Source organism: Cherax quadricarinatus, chromosome 44 (genome assembly GCF_038502225.1).
Source record: "Cherax quadricarinatus isolate ZL_2023a chromosome 44, ASM3850222v1, whole genome shotgun sequence".
Classification (NCBI taxonomy): Eukaryota; Metazoa; Arthropoda; class Malacostraca; order Decapoda; family Parastacidae; genus Cherax; species Cherax quadricarinatus.
This window is the reverse complement of record NC_091335.1, coordinates 15257368-15280691: the sequence shown is the minus strand read 5'-3', so window position 1 is coordinate 15280691 and position 23324 is coordinate 15257368. Positions and strand designations below refer to the sequence as shown.

General features: G+C 37.7%; 1 protein-coding gene across 1 annotated transcript in view; it reads left to right on the top strand.

The window, feature by feature from the left end:
- Positions 1-22609, top strand: part of LOC138853940 (hemocytin-like) — a 58546-nt gene extending 35937 nt beyond the window's left edge. The window contains exons 9-16 of the mRNA XM_070093850.1: positions 197-314; positions 5041-5270; positions 6013-6162; positions 8433-8577; positions 12630-12650; positions 12795-12901; positions 19049-19232; positions 22395-22609. Of these exons, the coding sequence (XP_069949951.1) occupies positions 197-314; positions 5041-5270; positions 6013-6162; positions 8433-8577; positions 12630-12650; positions 12795-12901; positions 19049-19232; positions 22395-22594 (1155 nt within the window). The 3' untranslated portion in view covers positions 22595-22609. The remainder of the gene's footprint in view (positions 1-196; positions 315-5040; positions 5271-6012; positions 6163-8432; positions 8578-12629; positions 12651-12794; positions 12902-19048; positions 19233-22394) is intronic.
- Positions 22610-23324: the final 715 nt, after the last annotated feature.

Here is a 23324-nt window from a genome sequence, read left to right as displayed (position 1 = left end):
TCTCCTTTATTTAATAATTAGATACAAAATATGTAGTTATAGAATATGTCATACCAGTACATTACTTAGCATTCATGAAATATGTGTGATTACAATGTAATTAAGTGGTAAAATCATATTCTTTTAATTATTGGATTAGTTATAAAATTTGATTCATTTGCTTTTCTGTAATATGATAACACTTATCTATTTATAGACTTACTCACTGTGCCCTGACCACTACATTGCTGAGGTAGAGTGTCAACCAGTAAAAGGAGGGGGCGTGGAATCTATCGTCACTTGTGATAAGAAAGGGGCTAGTTGTAGGAACAACGGTGAGTTCCATCATACTCATTAAAAAATAATTTTCCTTTATCACTGATGTTCTGACCTTGTTAAAAATCCAAACAAATCTTATCTTAATGATAGTATTATTACTGTACCACCCCATCAGAATTCATGTTCTAAATTTATGAATATACTGATTTGTAAGTGGCTAGGTTATTTGATTCCTCAGTCATATAGAGTATTATTGAGTTATCTTCAAGCCTGATTCCTGGAACCATGAATTCATTATATTGTATAGCCATAAACATAGCTGTGTGTAATACAGTGGACCCCCGCTTTACGATCAGCTCCCAATGTGACCAATTACAGTGGACCCTCGACCAGCGATATTAATCCGTTCCTGAGAGCTCATCGTTAATCAAAATTATCGTTAGTCGAGTTAATTTTCCCCATAAGAAATAATGGAAATCAAATTAATCCGTGCAAGACACCCAAAAGTATTGAAAAAAAAATTTTTACCACATGAAATATTAATTTTAATACACACAAACTGAAGAAGACGTACAATTACATGACACTTTCCTTTATTGAAGATCTGGTGATGATTGATGGGATGGGGGGAGGGGAGAGTGTTGATGGTGTTAGTGTTTAGAAGGGGAATCTCCTTCCATTAGGACTTGAAGTGGCAAGTCTTTTTTCGGGGTTACTTCCCTTCTTCTTTTAATGCCACTAGGACCAGCTTGAGAGTCACTGGACCTCTGTCACACAACATATCTGTCCATAGAGGCCTGTACCTCCCGTTCCTTTATGACATTCCTAAAGTGTTTCACAACATTGTCAGTGTCACAATTAAACACTTGTTCAGGTTTCAATTCTTCACTGTCTATGTACTCCTTGAATTCCTGCACATATTTTTCAGCTGCTTTTTGGTCCAAACTGGCAGCCTCACCATGCCTTATCACACTATGTATGCCACTACGATTCTTAAATCTCTCAAACCAACCTTTGCTGGCCTTAAATTCACTCACTTCACCACTAGTTACAGGCATTTTTCTAATTAAATCCTCATGCTACTTCCTAGCCTTTTCACATATGATCGCTTGAGAGATGCTATCTCCTGCTATCTGTTTTTCATTTATCCACACCAATAACAGTCTCTCAACATCTTCTATTACTTGCGATCTCAGTTTCGAAAACATAGTTGCACCTTTGGCAAGAACAACTTCCTTGATTGCCGTTTTCTTGGCCACAATAGTAGCGATGGTTGATTGGGGTTTTGTGTACAACCTGGCCAGCTCGGAGACACGCACTCCACTTTCATACTTAGCAATGATCTCTTTCTTCATATCCATAGTAATTCTCACCCTTTTTGCTGTAGGGTTGGCACTAGAAGCTTTCTTGGGTCCCATGGTGACTTATTTTGCAGGTGCAATCACTAAAAAGGCTGTGATAATATGAAATGTTCCAATTGTATGCTTGGAAGCGACCGCGGTGGCTGGCTGGCTTGCAAACACTGGCCAGAAGTGGACGCATCTCAGACGGAACGAATAGTGTTGGTCGAGTTTTTTAGTGCTAGTCGAGGCAAAATTTTTGCGTTAAAATGTATCGCCGGTCGGATTTAATGTTAGTCGATGCCATCGTTGGTTGAGGGTCTACTGTATGTAAGTGTATTTATGTAAGTGTGTTTGTACGTGTATGTTTGGGGGTCTGAAATGGACTAATCTAATTCACAATATTTCTTATGGGAACAAATTCGTTCAGTACTGGCACCTGAACATACTTCTGGAATGAAATAATATCGTAAACCCGGGGTCCACTGTATAAGCTTTGTCAAAACTTTACTTTCCATTAATTTTTCCCACTTTCACACCCATGAAATGTGTAAAACATTCTAATACCATGTACATAAACCAGTTGTTTTACAAATCAGTGTATTCATAGATTTAGAACATGAATTCTGAGGGGGGGAGGTGCAGTAATAATACTATCATTAAGATAAGATTTGTTTGTTTTTTTAAACAGTCCAGACATATATATACGTTCACGTGCGTAGCGCCCCAAACGTATATATACGTTTTCTTTGTCATTCATTCAACACTGCCACGATAAGCCTGAGTCACCTAGACATGAGAGAATGGGTGTGTGCACTCACTGTGCACCATATTAAAATAATTGGGGATGCCTGGGTACCATATGCTCTTTTTTCCTATAATAAAAAACAATTTTTTTTTCTCAAAAAATTTGGGGCGCTACGCGAGTGAACGTATATATACGTTTGGACCATTTAGGGGTTAACCTGGAGGGTCATTCAGCCAGGATAACCCAAGAAAGCCAGTGTGTCATTGAGGACTGTCTTTCTTATTTCGAGTGGGGTCCTTCAATCTTGTTCGCCAGGATGCAACCCACATCAGTCGACTAACACCCAGGTACCTACTTACTACTAGGTGAATAGTGACAGCAGGTGTAAGGTAACATGCCATTTGAACTGTGATGTCCAGGCACTTCTGGAAAAGCATCTAGAAAATTAGTGAGAGTGAATGTGTTTCTTTCTTTGTGCCTCTCTACCTTGGTGGGAAACAGCTGATGTGTTAACAGATGTGCATGCATGGTAGTAGGTAGCCCACATGCAGATAAAGACTGAGTTTTCCACAGTGATTGACAAGTATTCATGACACCTTGATGCTACGTTATATATATATACATACATGTTAGTATATGTACTTGGGTTGTATTGCTGTAACTTTGTTATATTAAATTTCTACATAGTATAGATTTCTTAAATTATGAAGTAATGCTATATTAGAATATACACATAAACCTCTCAAGGCATGAATTTAATTAATTTTAGGAATGGCATGATAAATATTGTAGTCAAGAATTTTTGAAAATAGACAATTGTCATGAATAAATGAGAGTCAATATCTCATGGGAGAGGATTTTTTTGTTGTGCATTTAGTTTGATAAGTTTTAGGTGGTGACTGGTCTTTAATATACATGTACTGTATGTCACATTAGCCATTTTGAAATACTGTAGGTGTTCAGCTTGTTATGTATCTAAAATGTCTCCGAACTATAGTCTGCTGGGCAATATTTGTGAACCATAACATTTTGGTTAGTAGTTAAAGATCCTGACACTAGGCAACAGTGTGCTGGGACAATACAGAAATAACAAGGAAGGAAAGACTGAAAATGGAGGCATTGGAAAATGACCAAAACGCAGATGTGATTCACACAGATTTTGCAAAGGCATTTGACAGATGCGATCATGGAGTGATAGCACACAAAATGAAGGCCATGGGCATTATGGGGAAGGTAGGCAGATGGATTTTTGGGTTCCTAACACACAGAACACAAAAAGTAGTAGTGAAGAGGACAAGATCCAGCATCAGCGAGGTCAAAAGCTCAGTGCCCCAAGGTACTGTCCTGGCACCTCTGCTGTTTCTCATCCTCATAGCAGACATAGATAAAAATACCCGTCACACTTTTGTATCATCATGAAAGTCACTATGGTAGAAGACACTGAAAAAGTACAGGAAGACGTAAACTGAGTTTTCCGTGAGGCATTGGGGAACAACATGACATTCAATGGTGATAAGTTCCAGCTGCTTAGGTATGGAAAGAGTGAAGAACTCAAAAGGAACACTATATACATAACTCAAGTGGGTTACCAAATAGAACGTAAGGAACACGTAAAAGACCTGGGAATAATTATGCCAGCGGACCTTTCTTTTAAAGACCATAACAAGACAAAGCTCATGACAGCCAGGAAGATGACGGGGTGGGAATTGAGAACTTTCAAAACAAGGGAAACAATGCCGATGGTGACACTTCAAATTTCTAGTGCTCTCTCACTTATAATGTTGCTTAGTGCTGACAGCTCCATTCAAAGCAGGAGAAATATTGGAGCTGGAACAAATACAGAGATCATTTACAGCTCACATTGAGCCTGTTAAGCACCTAAACTACTGGGAATACCTGCAAGTCTTGAACCTGTATTCATTGGAGTAGAGGAGAGAGAGAGATACTTGATAATATACACCTGGAAAGTACTCGAGGGCCTGGTCCCAAATCTGTACACTGCCATAACAACATACTGGAGTGAGAGATATGGGAGGAAGTGTAAAATAAACCCAGTGAGGAGCAGGGGTGTGGTGGGGACAATAAGGGAACACTATATCAACATCTGGGGTCCCAGACTATTCAACATCTTACCAGAAGATATCGGAAACATGGCTAGGACAAGTGTAGAAGCCTTCAAGAGGGAACTGTGCAAGTATCTTCACAAGTATCTTCAAGTATCTCACCCCTGGCTGTCTTCAAGAAGGCACTGGACAGGCACCTAAAGTCAGTACCTGATCAACTGGGCTGTGGTTCATATGTCAGCTTGTGTGTGGCCAGCAGGGACAGCCTGGTTGATCAGACCCTGATTCACCATGAGGCCTGGTCTCAGACCAGGCCGCAGGGGTGTTGTCCCCCAAAACCCTCTCCAGGTAAACTCCAGGTGCCGGATCAACCAGGCTGTGATGGATATGTGGGGGCAGCGGGCCTCCAGCAGCAACATCCTGGTTGACCAGGCAAGCACCAGACGAGCCTGGCCCATGGCTGGGCTCAGAGACAAGTTTATGCCCATGTGGCTGAGGAAAAAGTGTGGTTGAGCAAGAAGTATTTGCTAGTTGATAAATGCATGTCACCATGCCTGTTAAAATTATTTCAGTTATCTGTAGGAGGCATGTATTATAGTATGATTTTAATGAATGTCTGTTAATCATCCAGCTGGACAAATGTACTGCCAAGACTATGAGATTCGGGTCTTATGTCAGTGTGAGTGCCAAGATGGTCTTGGCATGGAGGACTTCAGCATCACTAATGACCAGATTACTTCCTCATCTCTCATGACTCCTGATGACAAGCCTTATGCAGCTCGCCTCAACTCTGACTGGGCCTGGACCTCACACCCTGTTGATGAATTCAGTGAAAGGAATGCAAAAGATGAGTGGCTACAGGTGGGATATCTTTTATTATTTATTCAGTTTCAGGCTTTGTAATAGCAGTAATGTCTTGTACAGTGTGGTAAATAAGTTACTGAAAACTGCAAATAGCCATAGTTTCTTCAAGGTCTAGGAACAGCAGTTGGTTGCTGTGTTTGATTTAATGCTAAATCTAGGCAGGTCATCCAGCTCTAGTAGTGAAGATCTGTTTGTACACCCACTATTGGTTGCCCAGGTCTCTTAATAGCCAGACTATTGATGATTGTACTAGGTAGTTATAATTAAATACACAATTAGTGTTATAAGAAATTTAGGGCTCACTTGCCTTGGGCTCAGACTACACCCATTTCGTGATTGTTTTAAATTAATGTTTATAAACTTTGCTGCTCTTTATGGTGGCCATCCTAGGAACATTTGACTAGTTGACTGGGTACTGCTTTAGCCCTTAACTCTTGATGTGAAAACACCTGTTTATTTGGCACTTCATCATAACAATGTGACATCATTTGTCTTTGCTTTGATAAACTAGGAGAGGCTAAGAACAAGTAAAATGCTTTGAAAAAAATAAAATGAGACTTGCATGAAATTGACTGTGTAAAACTGGGCTATGCTAGATACACCACTGTTATGTATTTTGAGTTTTGAATGGCAGATTTTGATGTATTTAAATTTGCTTGCATTATATCAAGTAGAGATGGACTATATAGATGTGAAAATAAATTAATGACTCATACAAATTTGTAATAATTATGCACAGGTGGATCTGAAAGAAGTGAAGGAAGTGACAGGCGTGGTGACTCAAGGACATCCATACTTCGAACAGTTTGTGGAAACATTTGCTGTCCAAGTTTCAGAAACTGGAGCAGTTTGGGAAGATATTAAAGAGAAAGAGGCCTCATTTGCTAAGGTCGGTATATAAAGAAATATTCTCAGTTAAGTTATTTTCTGAGTTATATTATATATTTTTTATGTATTTAAATTAATTTAAAACAGCAATTTTTAAACATTAACACAAACTGATAAATATTGATATTTACCTGTGTGTGTTTGGAGAGACAATGTGAAAAACAGACTCTTGTATCAGTGTTGCTCCTGTTATCATTGTTATTCTTCGTTCCTCTGGCTCCTGTTATCACTGTTACTTTGCTTCTCTGGCTCCTGTCATCACTGTTTCTCTGGTTCCTGTCATCACTGTTACTCTGGTTCTCTGGCTCTGTCATCACTGTTACTTTCCTTATCTGGTTCCTGTCATCACTGTTACTCGACTCTACACAGTAACGCTGATGCTGACCTAAGACACTTCCTGGATAACTATAATAGAACACACAGACATCATGCTTGAAACAAATGCTGCTTTGTTATTTCCTGTGCTTGCCTGAACCTTCATAGAAGCTCACTGCAAATAAAAGGGTTGAAAAATGTGGAGTAACTTGCCAGATGAATTAAAAAATTGTAGTTTAACCCTTTCTGGGTCCAGAGGCCAAATTTCAAAGTGTGCACCAGGGTCCAAGAATTTTCCAAAAAAAATTTTTGCTATTTTTTCTCATGAAATGGTAGAGAATCTTTTTCTGAAGGTAATAAAACAAAAAGTATGAAATTTGATGGAAAACTGACGAAATTATGCTCTCGCGAATTTTGATGTATCAGCAATATTTACGCATCGGCGATTTTGCTGACTTTGACCCCCATTTTAGGCCAATTCTATTATTCCAATCGACCAAATTCTTAGCTATTTCACTAGTATTACTTTTGTTCTGTCGATTGAGCACAAGAAATTGCCAAGTCAACTGTTTCAACTACAAAATAAAGTGATCGGAAATTGGTAATTTTTCCAATTTAATGCAATGTTCAAAATATTCCACTTTCAAAATAGGGTCCAGAATAAACAATGCAGGCATTCCTGGCACTAAACTAACATTTCCTCTGTTCATTAGTTACATTTTCAGGCTTTACAAATGAATTCCATTTTGATTTTTTATTCACATAATGAATTTTTATTCAAGCCAAAAAATAGAAGATTTACTGCTATGCAATATTGTAATAATTTTATAAATAATATCACCACACTTGTGAACGTATATTAGACCCACCAGTTGGCATGTATTGTTTACTCTTGAACATCGGCAAAAATTTAACATTTCCGCTACTTTGAGCTCAGTTTCAAGCCATTTCCAGTATTAAAACCAATCAAAATCATCTCTATTTCTGTAATATGTCTTCCATTCTATCAAATGAGACCAAGAAATCACAAATACAATGATAAAAAAACATACGAAAAAACACTGCAAAGTTGCTGTTTTAATCGAAAATTACGGTCTCAGTTTTTTCCCTCATTGTGCACTGTGTTCTGCAGGATTTGTTTTATGTGGTGCACACATACCACATAGATGTATTCTCTCATATCTAGGCCCAAATTTACCGCTCACAGCTTATCAGAGTGAGCTGAGCTCATGGCGTAGATCTACGGTTTGGACCTTCAACTCAAAGCCGCAGAACTACGGCACGGACCCTGAAAGGGTTAATAAATTCAAATAAAAGCTTAAAAAAAAAATTGTGTGCTTAATGTATCTCACTGAACTTTTTATAACTCCTTAAATTGCCATTAATTTTTACTTACAATTTATAAATTACATTATGATCCTTAATTACATATCTGAAATTAAATCATATATCTCCTACCATTATTACATCATTGCCTCCATATTTGCATTTTAACTCTCTTACAGTTAACTTTTAATTTAATATTAAATGTTAATATATGTCTAATATATGTATTTTATATTTATTTGTAGATTGTATTAGTTATAGCTTAAGTCTGTGCAAAATTCTGTGCATAACTATTGGGATTTATATGGAAGAAACATTGTCACAAGTTCCTCTCTCCTCTGTGCAGGTTATTTATGTACTAATGTATCTTTGGCTATAAAGTAATTATTATCATGAATACATACTTCTGAATATTCTGTAAGCACTGAATTAGCTCTTTATTCCTTGTTTTTTACTATTAACCAACAAGTGTATTGCTGCATCTATCATATTTACATTTAAATTCATGTTTATTTAGAGTTACATTGCTTCCATGCATGTGTAGGAAGAAAGGTCACCACCTGAAATATAAATTACTCAGTGTTCTTGTAATTAAAGGTGCTTATTTTATTGGAATTGTTTCTTCAACAGCAATTCCCTGGCAACACTGACCAGTCCACCCCTGTGACAAACTTATTCCCCGAGCCTGTGTTTGCTCGCTACGTCAGGATTGTTCCCATAGATTTCCACTCTGCCATATCCCTTAGGGTGGAGCTTAAGGGCTGTGACTCCAAAGGTAAGAATGTTACATACATTTTGATAAGGAAATTATGCATTTCTACAAAGTCAAATATTGAAAATAATTTGGGGGCAGGGATCTTATGTGCTACTATGATTATATTTTTTGAGCAAATGGAGTGAATGATCATTGATGGAATTCATAATGGAAATGAGTTATAGTGACAACAGGCCACACAAGGAATAAAAATGTCTTGGCCACTTGATAACATATTAATATTGTTGGATAGATATTTAGGACATAATGTGTTCTTCTGGTGAGATAAAATTGTCACCAGAAGAACACATTAATAAAACTGAGAAGCTCATATGTCTCACTGGGATAATGCTAATAAATGTTGCAAGTTAAGTGTTAGTAACACTGCACTTGTCTCTCTGATGATGACGATGATCAAAGTATTTTCTTTTTGGGGATTTTCTTTCTTTTTGGGTCACCCTGCCTTGGTGGGAGACGGCCGACTTGCTAAAAACAAAAACAAAAAAAAATTATCAAATTATTTTGAAGAACCTCTTCCCTTTACCTTACACAAGATATTTAGTTATGGGAAAATAATAATTAGTAACGTGGTAGTGAGATGTGATGGTAGTGAGATGTGATGATAGTGAGATGTGATGGTAGTGAGATGTGATGGTAGTGAGATGTGATGGTAGTGAGATGTGAGGGTAGTGAGATGTGATGGTAGTGAGATGTGATGGTAGTGAGATGTGATGGTAGTGAGATGTGATGGTAGTGAGATGTGATGGTAGTGAGATGTGATGGTAGTGAGATGTGATGGTAGTGAGATGTGATGGTAGTGAGATGTGATGGTAGCGAGATGTTATGGTAGCAAGATGTTATGGTAGCAAGATGTTATGGTAGCGAGATGTTATGGTAGTGAGATGTGATGGTAGTGAGATGTGATGGTAGTGAGATGTGATGGTAGTGAGATGTGATGGTAGTGAGATGTGATGGTAGTGAGATGTGATGGTAGTGAGATGTGATGGTAGTGAGATGTGATGGTAGCGGGATGTGATGGTAGCGAGATGTGATGGTAGCGAGATGTGATGGTAGCGAGATGTGATGGTAGCGAGATGTGATGGTAGTGAGATGTGATGGTAGTGAGATGTGATGGTAGCGAGATGTGATGGTAGTGAGATGTGATGGTAGTGAGATGTGATGGTAGCAAGATGTGATGGTAGCAAGATGTGATGGTAGTGAGATGTGATAGTAGTGAGATGTGATGGTAGTGAGATATGATGGTAGTGAGATGTGATGGTAGTGAGATGTGATGGTAGTAAGATGTGATGGTAGTGAGATGTGATGGTAGTGAGATGTGATGGTAGTGAGATGTGATGGTAGTGAGATGTGATGGTAGTGAGATGTGATGGTAGTGAGATGTGATGGTAGTGAGATGTGATGGTAGTGAGATGGTAGTGAGATGTGATGGTAGTGAGATGTGATGGTAGCAAGATGTGATGGTAGCAAGATGTGATGGTAGTGAGATGTGATAGTAGTGAGATGTGATGGTAGTGAGATATGATGGTAGTGAGATGTGATGGTAGTGAGATGTGATGGTAGTAAGATGTGATGGTAGTGAGATGTGATGGTAGTGAGATGTGATGGTAGTGAGATGTGATGGTAGTGAGATGTGATGGTAGTGAGATGTGATGGTAGTGAGATGTGATGGTAGTGAGATGTGATGGTTGTGAGATGTGATGGTAGCGAGATGTGATGGTAGTAAGATGTGATGGTAGTGAGATGTGATGGTAGTGAGATGTGATGGTAGTGAGATGTGATGGTAGTGAGATGTGATGGTAGTGAGATATGATAGTATTGAGATGTGATCGTTGTGAGATGTGATGGTAGTGAGATGTGATGGTAGTGAGATGGTAGCGAGATGTTATGGTAGCGAGATGTTATGGTAGCGAGATGTTATGGTAGCGAGATGTTATGGTAGCGAGATGTTATGGTAGCGAGATGTTATGGTAGCGAGATGTTATGGTAGCGAGATGTTATGGTAGTGAGATATGATGGTAGTGAGATGTGATAGTAGTGAGATGTAATGGTAGTGAGATGTAATGGTAGTGAGATGTGATGGTAGTGAGATATGATGGTAGTGAGATGTGATGATAGTGAGATGTGATGATAGTGAGATGTGATGGTAGTGAGATGTGATGGTAGTGAGATGTGATGGTAGTGAGATGTGATGGTAGTGAGATGTGATGGTAGTGAGATGTAGTGGTAGTGAGATATGATGGTAGTGAGATGTGATGGTAGTGAGATGTGATGGTAGTGAGATGTGATGGTAGTGAGATGTGATAGTAGTGAGATGTGATGGTAGTGAGATATGATAGTATTGAAATGTGATCATTGTGAGATGTGATGGTAGTGAGATGTGATGGTTGTGAGATGTGATGGTAGTGAGATGTGATAGTAGTGAGATGTGATGGTAGTGAGATATGATGGTAGTGAGATGTGATGGTAGTGAGATGTGATGGTAGTGAGATATGATGGTAGTGAGATGTGATGGTAGTGAGATGTGATGGTAGTGAGATGTGATGGTAGTGAGATGTGATGGTAGTGAGATGTGATGGTAGTGAGATGTGATGGTAGTGAGATGTGATGGTAGTGAGATGTGATGGTAGCGAGATGTGATGGTAGCGAGATGTGATGGTAGCGAGATGTGATGGTAGCAAGATGTGATGGTAGTGAGATGTGATGGTAGTGAGATGTGATGGTAGTGAGATGTGATGGTAGTGAGATGTGATGGTAGTGAGATGTGATGGTAGTGAGATGTGATGGCAGTGAGACGTGATGGTAGTGAGATGTGATGGTAGTGAGATGTGATGGTAGTGAGATGTGATGGTAGTGAGATGTGATGGTAGTGAGATGTGATGATAGTGAGATGTGATCGTAGTGAGATGTGATCGTAGTGAGATGTGATGGTAGTGAGATATGATGGTAGTGAGATGTGATGGTAGTGAGATGTGATGGTAGTGAGATGTGATGGTAGTGAGATGTGATGATAGTGAGATGTGATGGTAGTGAGATGTGATGGTAGTGAGATGTGATGGTAGTGAGATGTGATGGTAGTGAGATGTGATGGTAGTGAGATGTGATGGTAGTGAGATGTGATGGTAGTGAGATGTGATGGTAGTGAGATGTGATGGTAGTGAGATGTGATGGTAGTGAGATGTGATGGTAGTGAGATGTGATGGTAGTGAGATGAGATGATAGTGGTTTATAGTCATGATTTAATGAACTATTAACATTCTGTTGTGTACTATTTGGCATCAGATTGAAGATTTCTTTCTCTGATTTATTCTTTTCCTCTCAAAAAAGTTTTCCTGAATGGCACCAAACTTACGCCATGAAGTGCACATAAATAATAATAAAAGCAGCCTATGCTCTACTTACAAGCATAAATGTATTAAGAAATCTAAGTCTCCTTCAATTCACTCTTAATATATGTTGTATCAGCATTTTTAATACATAGTACCAGTGGAGAACCTTTCTCTAGTTAAACCTAGTTAAATAAAGTGAAGTCAGAGAAAGTTCAAAGGTATGCTTCCGTACTGATGCAATAGACAGTATCTTTGAGGCTTGAGCTACAATTGCATGAGCTAGATCTCTTGATCCTGACATGGAAAACTAGAAGACATAGATGTAGTAGACTCCTACCAGGGTAGGAGTCAGAAAAAGGGGACAGAGGTGGAAACTGTACAGTCAGTCAAATCACAGACTTGGGAAGATTTTTTTATTGTACACAGAAAGGTGGAACGAAGTAGGCAATAACCTGTTAGAAAATGACTTCATAAATGCAGTGTACTAGAGCTAATTCATTGGAAATTACACCTACAATACTTATGCTATGTGGGTTTACCAGGTAATTTATTGTCACACTGCTTTTTTTTTTAAACAAGTACTGCAGCTCATAATGTAAAAATATTCCTGTAATTAGCATAGAATATTTTATTATTCTTGCCTGATTAGAGATATAAGTCTTTACATGCTGTGCCCTAGGGTGTAAAATAAATTTTTATTCTCATTTCTTTTTTTCTTTCCAACAGAGACTACAACACCTGCTCCTGGTAAATATAAAACAATTCATGAAACTTTACATAATACAAAATATGATACAGTACCATTCACCTTAAAATGAAAATGCAAAGTTCTTTGACAAAATCAAACCCCACCCAATGCACAGTAAATTGCAGCTTTGCTTTTCTCTGCAGGTGTGACTCTTCCCACGGTACAAACACCTGAAACCTTCCCTGAATCTGTATGTATTAATGGCTGGACCTCATGGATGAACACACATACACCCAGACCTGGAGACTGGGTAAGCTTGTATTTAATTTTGAATTATTCACCCAAAACTTCATGAAAAAACATACAGATCCATATCCCCTTGGGGCCAGCAGTGTTTCAAATTTCAGAATGAAGGTGGGGTCTAGGGCAACACCCCATAATCAAACATTACCACTGTAGCAAAAACATATGAATACTCGCACTTGGTGGGATAAATAAAGACTACAAATACTGTTCTACTACAGTTTATTTATAGAGTAATATATTGATAAATGAAATAATGGGATAATTATAGACCAGGAACATGATTCTCAAGACGATTGACAGATGGCATTTTTGAAGACTTCATGTGACATCTGTCTTAAGAACATAAGAAAGGAGGAACATTGTAGCAGGCCTGTTGGCCCATACTGGGCAGGTCCTTCACAAATCCAACCCACTAACAGAATATTTGCCCAACCCACTTTAGTTTTACCCTAACAATAAGCACTGATAAATCCACTAACTCATGTGCAAGTCCTACTCAAATCCAACCCCTCTCACTCATATATTTATCCAACCTAAATTTGAAACTACCAAGGTTTCAGCTTCAATGACCCTACTAGGCAGACTGTTCTACTCATCAACTACCCTATTTCCAAACCAGTACTTTCCTATATCCTTTCTAAATCTAAGCTTATCTAATTTGAATCCATTATTGCAGGCTGTCTCTTGGAGAGATATCCTCAAGACCTTATCTATACCCCCTTTGTTAATACCCATCTTCAACTTATACACTTCGATCATGTCTCCCCTCATTCTTCATCTTACAAGTGAATGTAATTTAAGGGACTTCAATCTTTCTTCATAATAAAGATTTCTAATGCTATAAATTAATTTTGTCATTCTTCGCTGAATGTTTTCTAACGAATTTATGTCCATTCTGTAATATGGAGACCAGAACTGAGCCGCGTAATCTAGGTGAGGTCTTACTAATGATGTATAAAGCTGTAGTATTAACATAGGTTTCTGCCTAAGCAATCTCTCTTTAACTGAGTAAATTGCCATAATCTCTTTCTCACTGATAAATGCACGTTGTTCAAGGCCAGCAATTGCTTATTTGTATTTAACACCATTTCAGCAATTTCACCATCACTCGAGGAATGCACAACAGGTGCATCATTGTCAATGTTCAGCATTTCTTTGATGTCAGTTTTTTGTAACTCCATTATGTTGCATAAGTGTCTCAATCAATCTTCATTTTTTGTTTTTTGCCCTATGCAGTGTTTTCCTATTTTTCATTTTCATTAGTTTTTGGTCATCACTGTCACTATAATACTCTATTAATATTGGTAGAATTACTGACAATATGCCACATTAGTTGCAATTGTGTCCTTTTACTTAACACACTATCAGACTTCAGTAACTTGTCTTTGTGTTTCTTTAAATCATAAGCAATGGTAGTTCCAACACCATATTCTTCAGTAAGAAGCCTCACTGACACACCACGATCAAGCTTCTGCAGTAACTCTACTTTCTGCGTTATTGATAACTTCAGATGCTTTCTTTTTTTTTCTCACTGTTACCCATAGGGGTATCTGCAGCTCTTTTTGACATTTTCACAGTGAAATTAAACACAGTCACAAAATAAAAAATAAAATATCAGCAAACAGCAGACGCACGTGTGAACACTACAAGCACTGAGACACGTGAGTGAATAGAATTGTCAGCACTTATTGCTTGGGTACGTTTATTCTGTTAATGGGTTGGATTTGTGGAGGACCTGTCTAGTATGGGCCAACAGGCCTACTGAAGTGTTCCTCCCTTCTTATGTTATTATGTACCCATGACACCAATCATACCCAACCCCTCCCACTCACATATTTGTCCAATCTCATTTTAAAGCTTCCCATGGTCCTATCAAAGCTAAAATCTTGGTTAGTTTCAAATTTAGGTTGGATAAATACATGAGTGAGAGGGGTTGGATTTGAGTTGGACATGCACGTGAGTAAATAGAATTTTTTATTTTTTTTAACAAGTCGGCCGTCTCCCACCGAGGCAGGGTGACCCAAAAAGAAGGAAAATCTCCAAAAAGAAAATACTTTCATCATCATTCAATACTTTCACCTCACTCACACATAATCACTGTTTTTGCAAAGGTGCTCAGAATACAACAGTTTAGAAGTATATACGTATAAAGATAAGCAACATATCCCTCCAAACTGCTAATATCCCAAACCCTTCCTTTATGGTGCAGGCATTGTACTTCCCGTTTCCAGGGCTCAAATCCGGCTATATAAAAATAACCAGTTTCCCCTGAATCCCTTCACTAAATATTACCCTGCTCACGCTCCAACAGCTCGTCAGGTCCCAAATACCATTCGTCTCCATTCACTCCTATCTAACACGCTCATGCATGCTTGCTGGAAGTCCAAGCCCCTCGCCCACAAAACCTCCTTTACTCCCTCCCTCCAACCTTTTCGAAGAAGACCCCTACCCCGCCTTCCTTCCCCTACAGATTTATATGCTCTCCATGTCATTCTACTTTGATCCATTCTCTCTAAATGACCAAACCACCTCAACAACCCCTCTTCAGCCCTCTGACTAATGCTTTTATTAACTCCACACCTTCTCCTAATTTCCACACTCCGAATTTTCTGCATAATATTTACACCACACATTACCCTTAGACAGGACATCTCCACTGCCTCCAACCGTCTCCTCGCTGCAGCATTTACAACCCAAGCTTTACACCCATATAAGAGTGTTGGTACCACTATACTTTCATACACCTTTCTTTGCCTCCATAGATAACATTTTTTGTCTCCACAGAATTATCAATGCTTATTGCTTGGGTAACATGTATTCTGTTAGTGGGTTGGATATGTGAAGGACCTGACAAGTATGGGCCAGCAGGCCTACTGCAGTGTTCCTCCTTTCTTATGTTCTTATGTTGATGAGTGGAACAGTCTGCTTAGTATGGTTATTGAGGCTAAAACCTTGGGTAGGTTCACTTTCACGAATTCTTCACTTGCCTAACCCTTGGGCACGACCTACTTCCACATTGGACAAATGTGACACCACCTACGACTGCTACACCTCTCCTGCCATACGGTTTATAAGCTGCTTCTCCGCTCATATGCCGTATTCTATTCAAGATTGATGGACTGACCGCATTGACTCAAGGTTGAGGGACTGGTTACCTCATTCTCCTCCTGTTCTTCAAGTTTATCCTTTGTATGGACTGATGAAGCCACTGTGTGGCAAAACGTTTCCTCAATAAAGATACCCAAGAGTTGCACATGTGTCTAATTTGCAACGTGTCGGTTCTTTGAACCATTCATCTACACATAGTAACTGTACTTAAAACTAGACAAGAAGTAGTGGTTAACTGTTTTGCAAATGTTTTGTCGACTTGTTGAAAAAAAAAAAAAAGTGAGAGGTAGTAAGATGGAGTAGGGTTTCGTAAAATAATCTTGAAATTGCACACAAAATCTACCTTACAAGTAATGGTGCAGATCACATAATAAAACTAATTAGCAGATGTTTTATCTGATTTGGTTAATATTGAGAGATAAGATGATTTTTTAGCAAAGTCCTAAATTTATAAGCTGTCAAGGGATCCTTGACCTGTTCCGGTAGCGAGTTCCAGATCTTCGGGCCCTTTATGTGCATAGTGTTCTTGCATAGATGATGAAAAGGGCCTTATGCCTTGTATTGTGGCTGTACATTCTGTTGTAACTGTCAAGGAGTAGTTTTAGGGGAGGGTTCACAGTGGAGTTTGATGTTCTGTATATGTAGTAGGCACAATAATAAGAGTGTATGTCTTGTATATCTAGCAAGTTGAAGCTTTAGAAAAGTGGTGGGGTGTGCTGTCTAGCAAAGGAGCTGGTTATCACCTGCATAGCAGCTTTTTGTTGGATTATTAACCCTTTGACTATTTCGGTCGTACATTACGTCTTACGAGCCAATGTGTTTGACATATATAGTATACTCAAAAATTCTAGTGGCTTCAAATCAAGCAGGAGAAAGCTGGTAGGCCCACATGTGAGAGAATGGGTCTGTGTGGTCAGTGTGCACCATATAAAAAAATCCTGCAGCACGCAGTGCATAATGAAAAAAAAACTCCGACTGTATTTTTGGATTAAAATGCCGAACTTGAGGTTTATTTTCGTATAGTATTTATGGTTGTATTCTCATTTTCTTGGTCTCATTTGATAGAATGGAAAACATATTATAGAAATAGAGGTGATTTTGATTGGTTTGAATATGAAAAGGACCTTGAAATGGAGCTCAAAGTAGGGGAAATGTTTGATTTTTGCCAATGTTCAAGAGTAAACAAATGATGTCATTGTCCAATAAATGTCCAACTAGCCTTTCTATTATGCAGTCATGAATGGGTTGGCATTATTTATACAATTATTACAATATTGCAGTAGTCTGCATAACAGTAAATCTTCTATTTTTTGTTTGAATAAAAATTCAAAATAGAAATAAGAGTAATATCAGAGGGGCTTGGAGACATGACTGATGAACAAACAAAATGTTATTTTAGAGCCAGCAAAATCTGCAGTGTGCATTCTGGACCCTATTTTGAAATTGGCATATTTTTTAATTTGACCATGTTATTGGGTAGTTGAAATCGGTAAATGGGCAGTTTCTTGTACTCAATCGATAGAACAAATGGAGTTCTAAAGAAATAGCTATGAGTTTGGTCAACTGGAACAATGGAATTAGCCGAAAATAGGGCTCAAAGTGGGTGAAATCGCCGATTCATAAATATCGCTGAGGTCACTAACTTCGCAAAAACATAATTCTGTTAGTTTTCCATCAAATTTCATACTTTTGGTGTCATTATCATTAGGAAAAGATTCTCTATCATTTCACAAGAAAAAATAATTTGGGGTTGCGACAGTCAAAGGGTTAAGGGCCTAAGGTGTTTGGCTGTGGTTGAGCCCCAGGCACAAATACCATAAGTGAGGTAAGGATATGTTAGAGAGCAGTACAGGGTAAGGAGATTCATTTGTGGTACATAGTATCATATCTTGGAAAGGATTGTTACTGAATTGGAAATTTTTTTGGCTATGTGATGGGTATGGGACTGGAATTTAAGATTACAGTCAAGAAGACCTAGAAATTTGCCCACCATTTGTCTTGATATAGGGGAACCATTTAACAATATGTTAAGATGGATATTTAATTCATTCCAGAAGTATGTTCGGATGCCGTTACTGAACGAATTTGTTCCCATAAGGAATATTGTAAATTAGATTAGTCTGTTTCAGACCCCCAAAAATACACGTACAAAAGCACTTACAAAAATACACTTACATAATTGTTCGAGTTGGGAGCTGATCTAAGGCGGGGGTCCACTGTATTTGGGTAGTTGCCAGTGAGGTACTTGTTTGGCTGGGTATTTGAGCTAGGAATTTGACTTGCTAGCTTTGATCCTACAGTAGAGAAGAAGACATTAAATTTGTTGATGTGTCTATAGGTTGTATGTGAGGTTCATCTGGTTTACTTAAGTTTATCTCTCTATTTCCAGACAGTTTCCTAGAGCCCAAAATTTTGGAGAGGGTTTGCCAGGTACTTTTCATATCACCTTTTATTTTACTAAATCTATTTTCATAATACAGTTGCTTTGATTTTCATATTAGTTTTGTGATTATTGATGTGTATCTTTTAGTAAATTCTTTAGTTATTAGGCCTAATCTGAACTGTTTTTCAAGTTGGTGTTTTTTATTAATAGATTTGAGGATACTTTTAGTTAGCCATGGGCTGTTTAGTCTCTTTTCTGTGATCTGTTTTCTTTTTTTTTGTATGTAGTGTATGTGCAAAGAAGTATATTTTATACAGAATAGGTTCTAAGAAACAATTTGCAAGGGTCCATTAATGATTTTAATTGATAAGCTGATACTAGATAGTGGATTACTCAGCTGCCCCTGAGTCCAGTTAACAAAAGAGAAAGATGAAAATGCATAGTAGTTATATTTTTCCACATATCTGTGTATTATTGGTGAGTTCTTACTAAATGTTCATAGTGTAGTTCATTTTTCATCACTTTTAAAATTTAGATTATTGTACTTTTATAATGATATATAACTCTTCTTTTAATCACCTTAACTATGCATGCTTGCAAGGGACATTAAGACAGTGTTTACCAGACACTAATATTTCACTATTGCGTTTGCTGTCGTAGGATGACATGGATGATCTCCGCTCCTTGGCAGAAAAGTACACATTCTGTGAGCCCCACCAAATTATGGATACTCAGTGTCAGGTAGTTGGTCTTGGGTTGACACCTGAGGCATCAGGTCAGGTGGGCATCATCTGCAACACCAACACAGGCCTTCAGTGTAATGATGATCTACAAGCACCTCAACGTAAGTGTGGTAATACTTATGCATACAATGTGGCTTTAACTACACATGACAAATCTGTATATATATGCATGTGGCAGCTTTAGAAGTAAAATAATTAATTAATTGAAATAATTAGAGATTGATATGCTTATTCATCAGTTCAGTTTTTTATTTTTTAATTTCAGCATTACTCTAATTTTTGAAAAGGGAAGGGAATATATAAGAAGAGGTATTAATTTTATGCAGCTTTTTAACAAGATGCAATACTAGATTATAGAATTTCAGTATACAGTAGATAGAACAGGGTTTAATAATAAAATAGCTGTTTTATTATTAACATATCCTCTAATGCAGTAGGAGGAATTTAAATATTAAGTACCGTAATACAGTACCGCAGGTGCACCACCGATATCCCAGCATCCTTGCCTCTAAGATACTGCTAGAATATCAATTTTGCCAGATCAACAGAAGTTACATAATAATAATTCAACAGTACACCTCTGACCCACTAATCATACACTTCCCCTTATTCAATGTATTCATACTGTGTGTATGCTTGTTTTATGATGTATAGAGGAGCTCACATTTGTTTGGTAGAGTTTAGTCATGTACCATCGTATTGATGTAATATTTACATTTTTGCTCAGTTTGCATTATTAACAGTATTATTCCTCTTAATTTTTAATGAAATACATTCATACTTTGTTTATAATCACTCTGTATATGTGTAGAGAGCTCATATGTGTTTGGTGAAGATTGGTCATGAGCCAAATTTAATACGTAGTTTGAAACCATCAGTGATGAGAATTGCATATCACTAGCACAGTGTCTGGCCACATATTGAGTTGTAGTAAGGCCAGGCTAGGTGAGTTAATTGGCCATATACTGAGTTGCAGTAAGGCCAGGCTAGGTGAGTTAATTGGCCACATATTGAGTTGCAGTAAGGCCAGGCTAAGTGAGTTAATTGGCCACATACTGAGTTGTAGTAAGGCCAGGCTAAGTGAGTTAATTGGCCACATACTGAGTTGTAGTAAGGCCAGGCTAGGTGAGTTAATTGGCCACATACTGAGTTGTAGTAAGGCTAGGCTAGGTGAGTTAATTGGCCACATACACCACCCACCACCTTCCAACACTCCCTCCACCATCACTCCATTTGACCTTTCAACTGGATCCAGCATACTAGTAAGCAGGTAATGTGTATCCAACATATTGTATACACAATTTTTCATGCCTTCAAATACAGCACTTTCCAATAATTTTTACCTTAGCACAACTCTGTGGGCCTTCAATCTCTTCATGCCTTCGAAAAAAATCTAAGATCAGGTGGGTACACACAGTGCATCGGGGTTAATGCTGCCTAACAAACGTTAATAAACAATGAATCCAGAAACTGTTGTGCCACCTCCAGCTTTCCTACCAGCACACAGGGTGTGCAGCTGCCGGGTAGATGTTTTATTCATTCCATATTTATTAAAATTTAATGATTGTAACAGTAGAATTCAGCCACAAAGCACACTATTTAGATTTAACCCTATGACAGCCCAATAAAGTTAAACAGTGTAACTTATTTCCATGTTTCCATGAGCATTACACTTTGAAACAATTACAATTAAAGTTTAGGGTAGTGCTTAAAGAGATATTGTTAAAAAGTCAAGTGGTGCTGAGCCTGGATGACTGCAGTTTATACAGACCATGGTGAATTACAAGTAGAAATAGAGTTGCTGTATATGAAGAGAATTTGCACAAAGCCAGAAACTTGTATCAAGGGAAACCTGTAATAGCAGTAATAATTGTAACAGGATTTTGAAAGGGTCTCTCTTAGTTTTTGTGGGAGATAATGAAAATAAGTTACAAAGGTTGGTGGAGGACTTCAGGAACATGTGTAAAAGAAGAAAAATTGAGGTGAACATTGAATCAATCATTGATGGAAGTAGAAAAAAAAATCTAGGCAATAAAAGGTTGGATATCAAATTGGAGGGAAAGCATATGAAGGAGGTGAATATACAGTGGACCCCCACATAACGATCACCTCCGAATGCGACCAATTATGTAAGTGTATTTATGTAAGTGCGTTTGTACGTATATGTTTGGGGGTCTGAAATGGACTAATCTACTTCACAATATTCCTTATGGGAACAAATTCGGTCAGTACTGGCACCTGAACATACTTCTGGAGTGAAAAAATATCGTTAACCGGGGGTCCACTGTATTTGGATATTTGAGAATTGTTGATGTGAACCATAATATAAATGAGGGAGAGAAAAGTAGGTGGAGTGTTGAGGAACCTATGAAAGTGTATGAAAGGTATAAGTCAGAGGGCAGAGAGGAGTTGTTGAGGTGCCCTAGGTATTTAAAGTAGGAAGAAGAAAGGGTATGAGTCATCCCAGGAGAGATTGGAGGGAGGGTGTGTAGAATGTTTTAAGTGGTAGGGGATTGAGAATCAAGCAGGATTGTATGAGCATGTTAGATCAGAGTGGACATCAACAGTATTGAAAATTTAACATAGTGTTGGAGTGTAAACAAAGTGACATTTATGAAGGGAAAGGGATTCAGGAAAACTGATTAGTTACACTTGAATTCTAGAGATAGCAAATAGAGTGGCTGCACTCTGAAGTAAGGATGGGATGTTACATTTCAGAAAGTCATCTTAATCATGATGTATATGCATCTTTGGCAAGACAGCTCTTGCTTTAATGATGGTGAACATTTTGCTTGGTTGGAGATCGCTTGTGTGGTGAAAAAAAATAGTTCATGGAAGTAGCTTAACAATAAGTGCATTTGAGTATTGTGCACATGGTAACTATTCTGGTTGCCATTTTAGATGTGAAATATTATTTCTAAGTAAAGGTGATTGCTTAGTAAATTTTAACTCAAGTAGGAATATACTGTGGTTTTGATTGTATACATATGGAATAAGAGTTCAAGAGAGGGAATATTGTATGTTTTATTCTGAGTATATAGTAGTATACATGTATTTGTTTTGTTTGTAAACTGGAGCATAGTCTAGGGTTTGATATGAGCATATAAACTGTTTCTTGCTCTGAGACCTTTTTTTTTTGTATCTAAAATTTGTATTAATGAGTTTTCTAATTTTTTAAATAGTATTAAAAAAAATAAACATACAGTATTTAAGCGGCATAATATAATGAATAAGATATTTAATTAAGTTGTGTTAACTTTCAGATTGCTATGACTTTGAGATCAGGTTCTACTGTGACTGTTCACTGAGTACAACACTGCCAGCAGTAGTATCAACTGAGCCCACAAGTATTACTACCCTACCTTCTGAATATTGCACTCAGTATGATCCACAGTATAAAATGCATGATGACGATTGCCGCAAGTTTTATCAGGTAGAGCATATTTTCAAAATTGTCTTTTAATATTTTAATGTTTTTGATACAGTGGTAGCATGCTATACATATTTATCTTTCTTATTATGCTATACAGGTTTCCTCTCTTATTATGCCTTACAGGTTTCTCTCTTACCTATTATGCCATACAGGTTTCTCTCTTACCTATTATGCCTTGTAGGTTTCTCTCTTACCTGTTATGCCTTACAGGTTTCTCTCTTTCCTATTATGCCATGTTTCTCTCTTTCTTATTATGCCATACAAAGTTATCTCTCTTATAATTTGAATTTGATATTTTTGTAATAAGAATTTTAATTTGGGACATGTCTGCATTTTATAATTTTCCTAATATCGGTGTATACTGTTGTTTCAAAATTTTTCTCTCTGCATACCTTTAGACCTGGCAAGAATGGAAAAGTCTGGAAAAATGTTTTGGAACACTGAAGCAGGGAAATAAAACTGAATTAATTTGCTTGCAGTGATGATGGTACAGGTGATACAGAGGGCAACAGTGAAGCCAGAAGAATGATGTCACTAAAGAATCTCGGATACTGCCTCTCTTGCAATCTTAAAATTGCATAATCTGTACTTTCTTTTAAACTTATAATGAACATCTTTTTTTAAACTTATCATAATTTATACCTTCTTTTAACTAAACATAATATGTATCTTCTTTAAAACTTATCCTAATCTGTAACTTCTAAACTTATCCACTCAGCCTCTACTGCTAGACTGTGTAAGACTAATATAGTATATAATT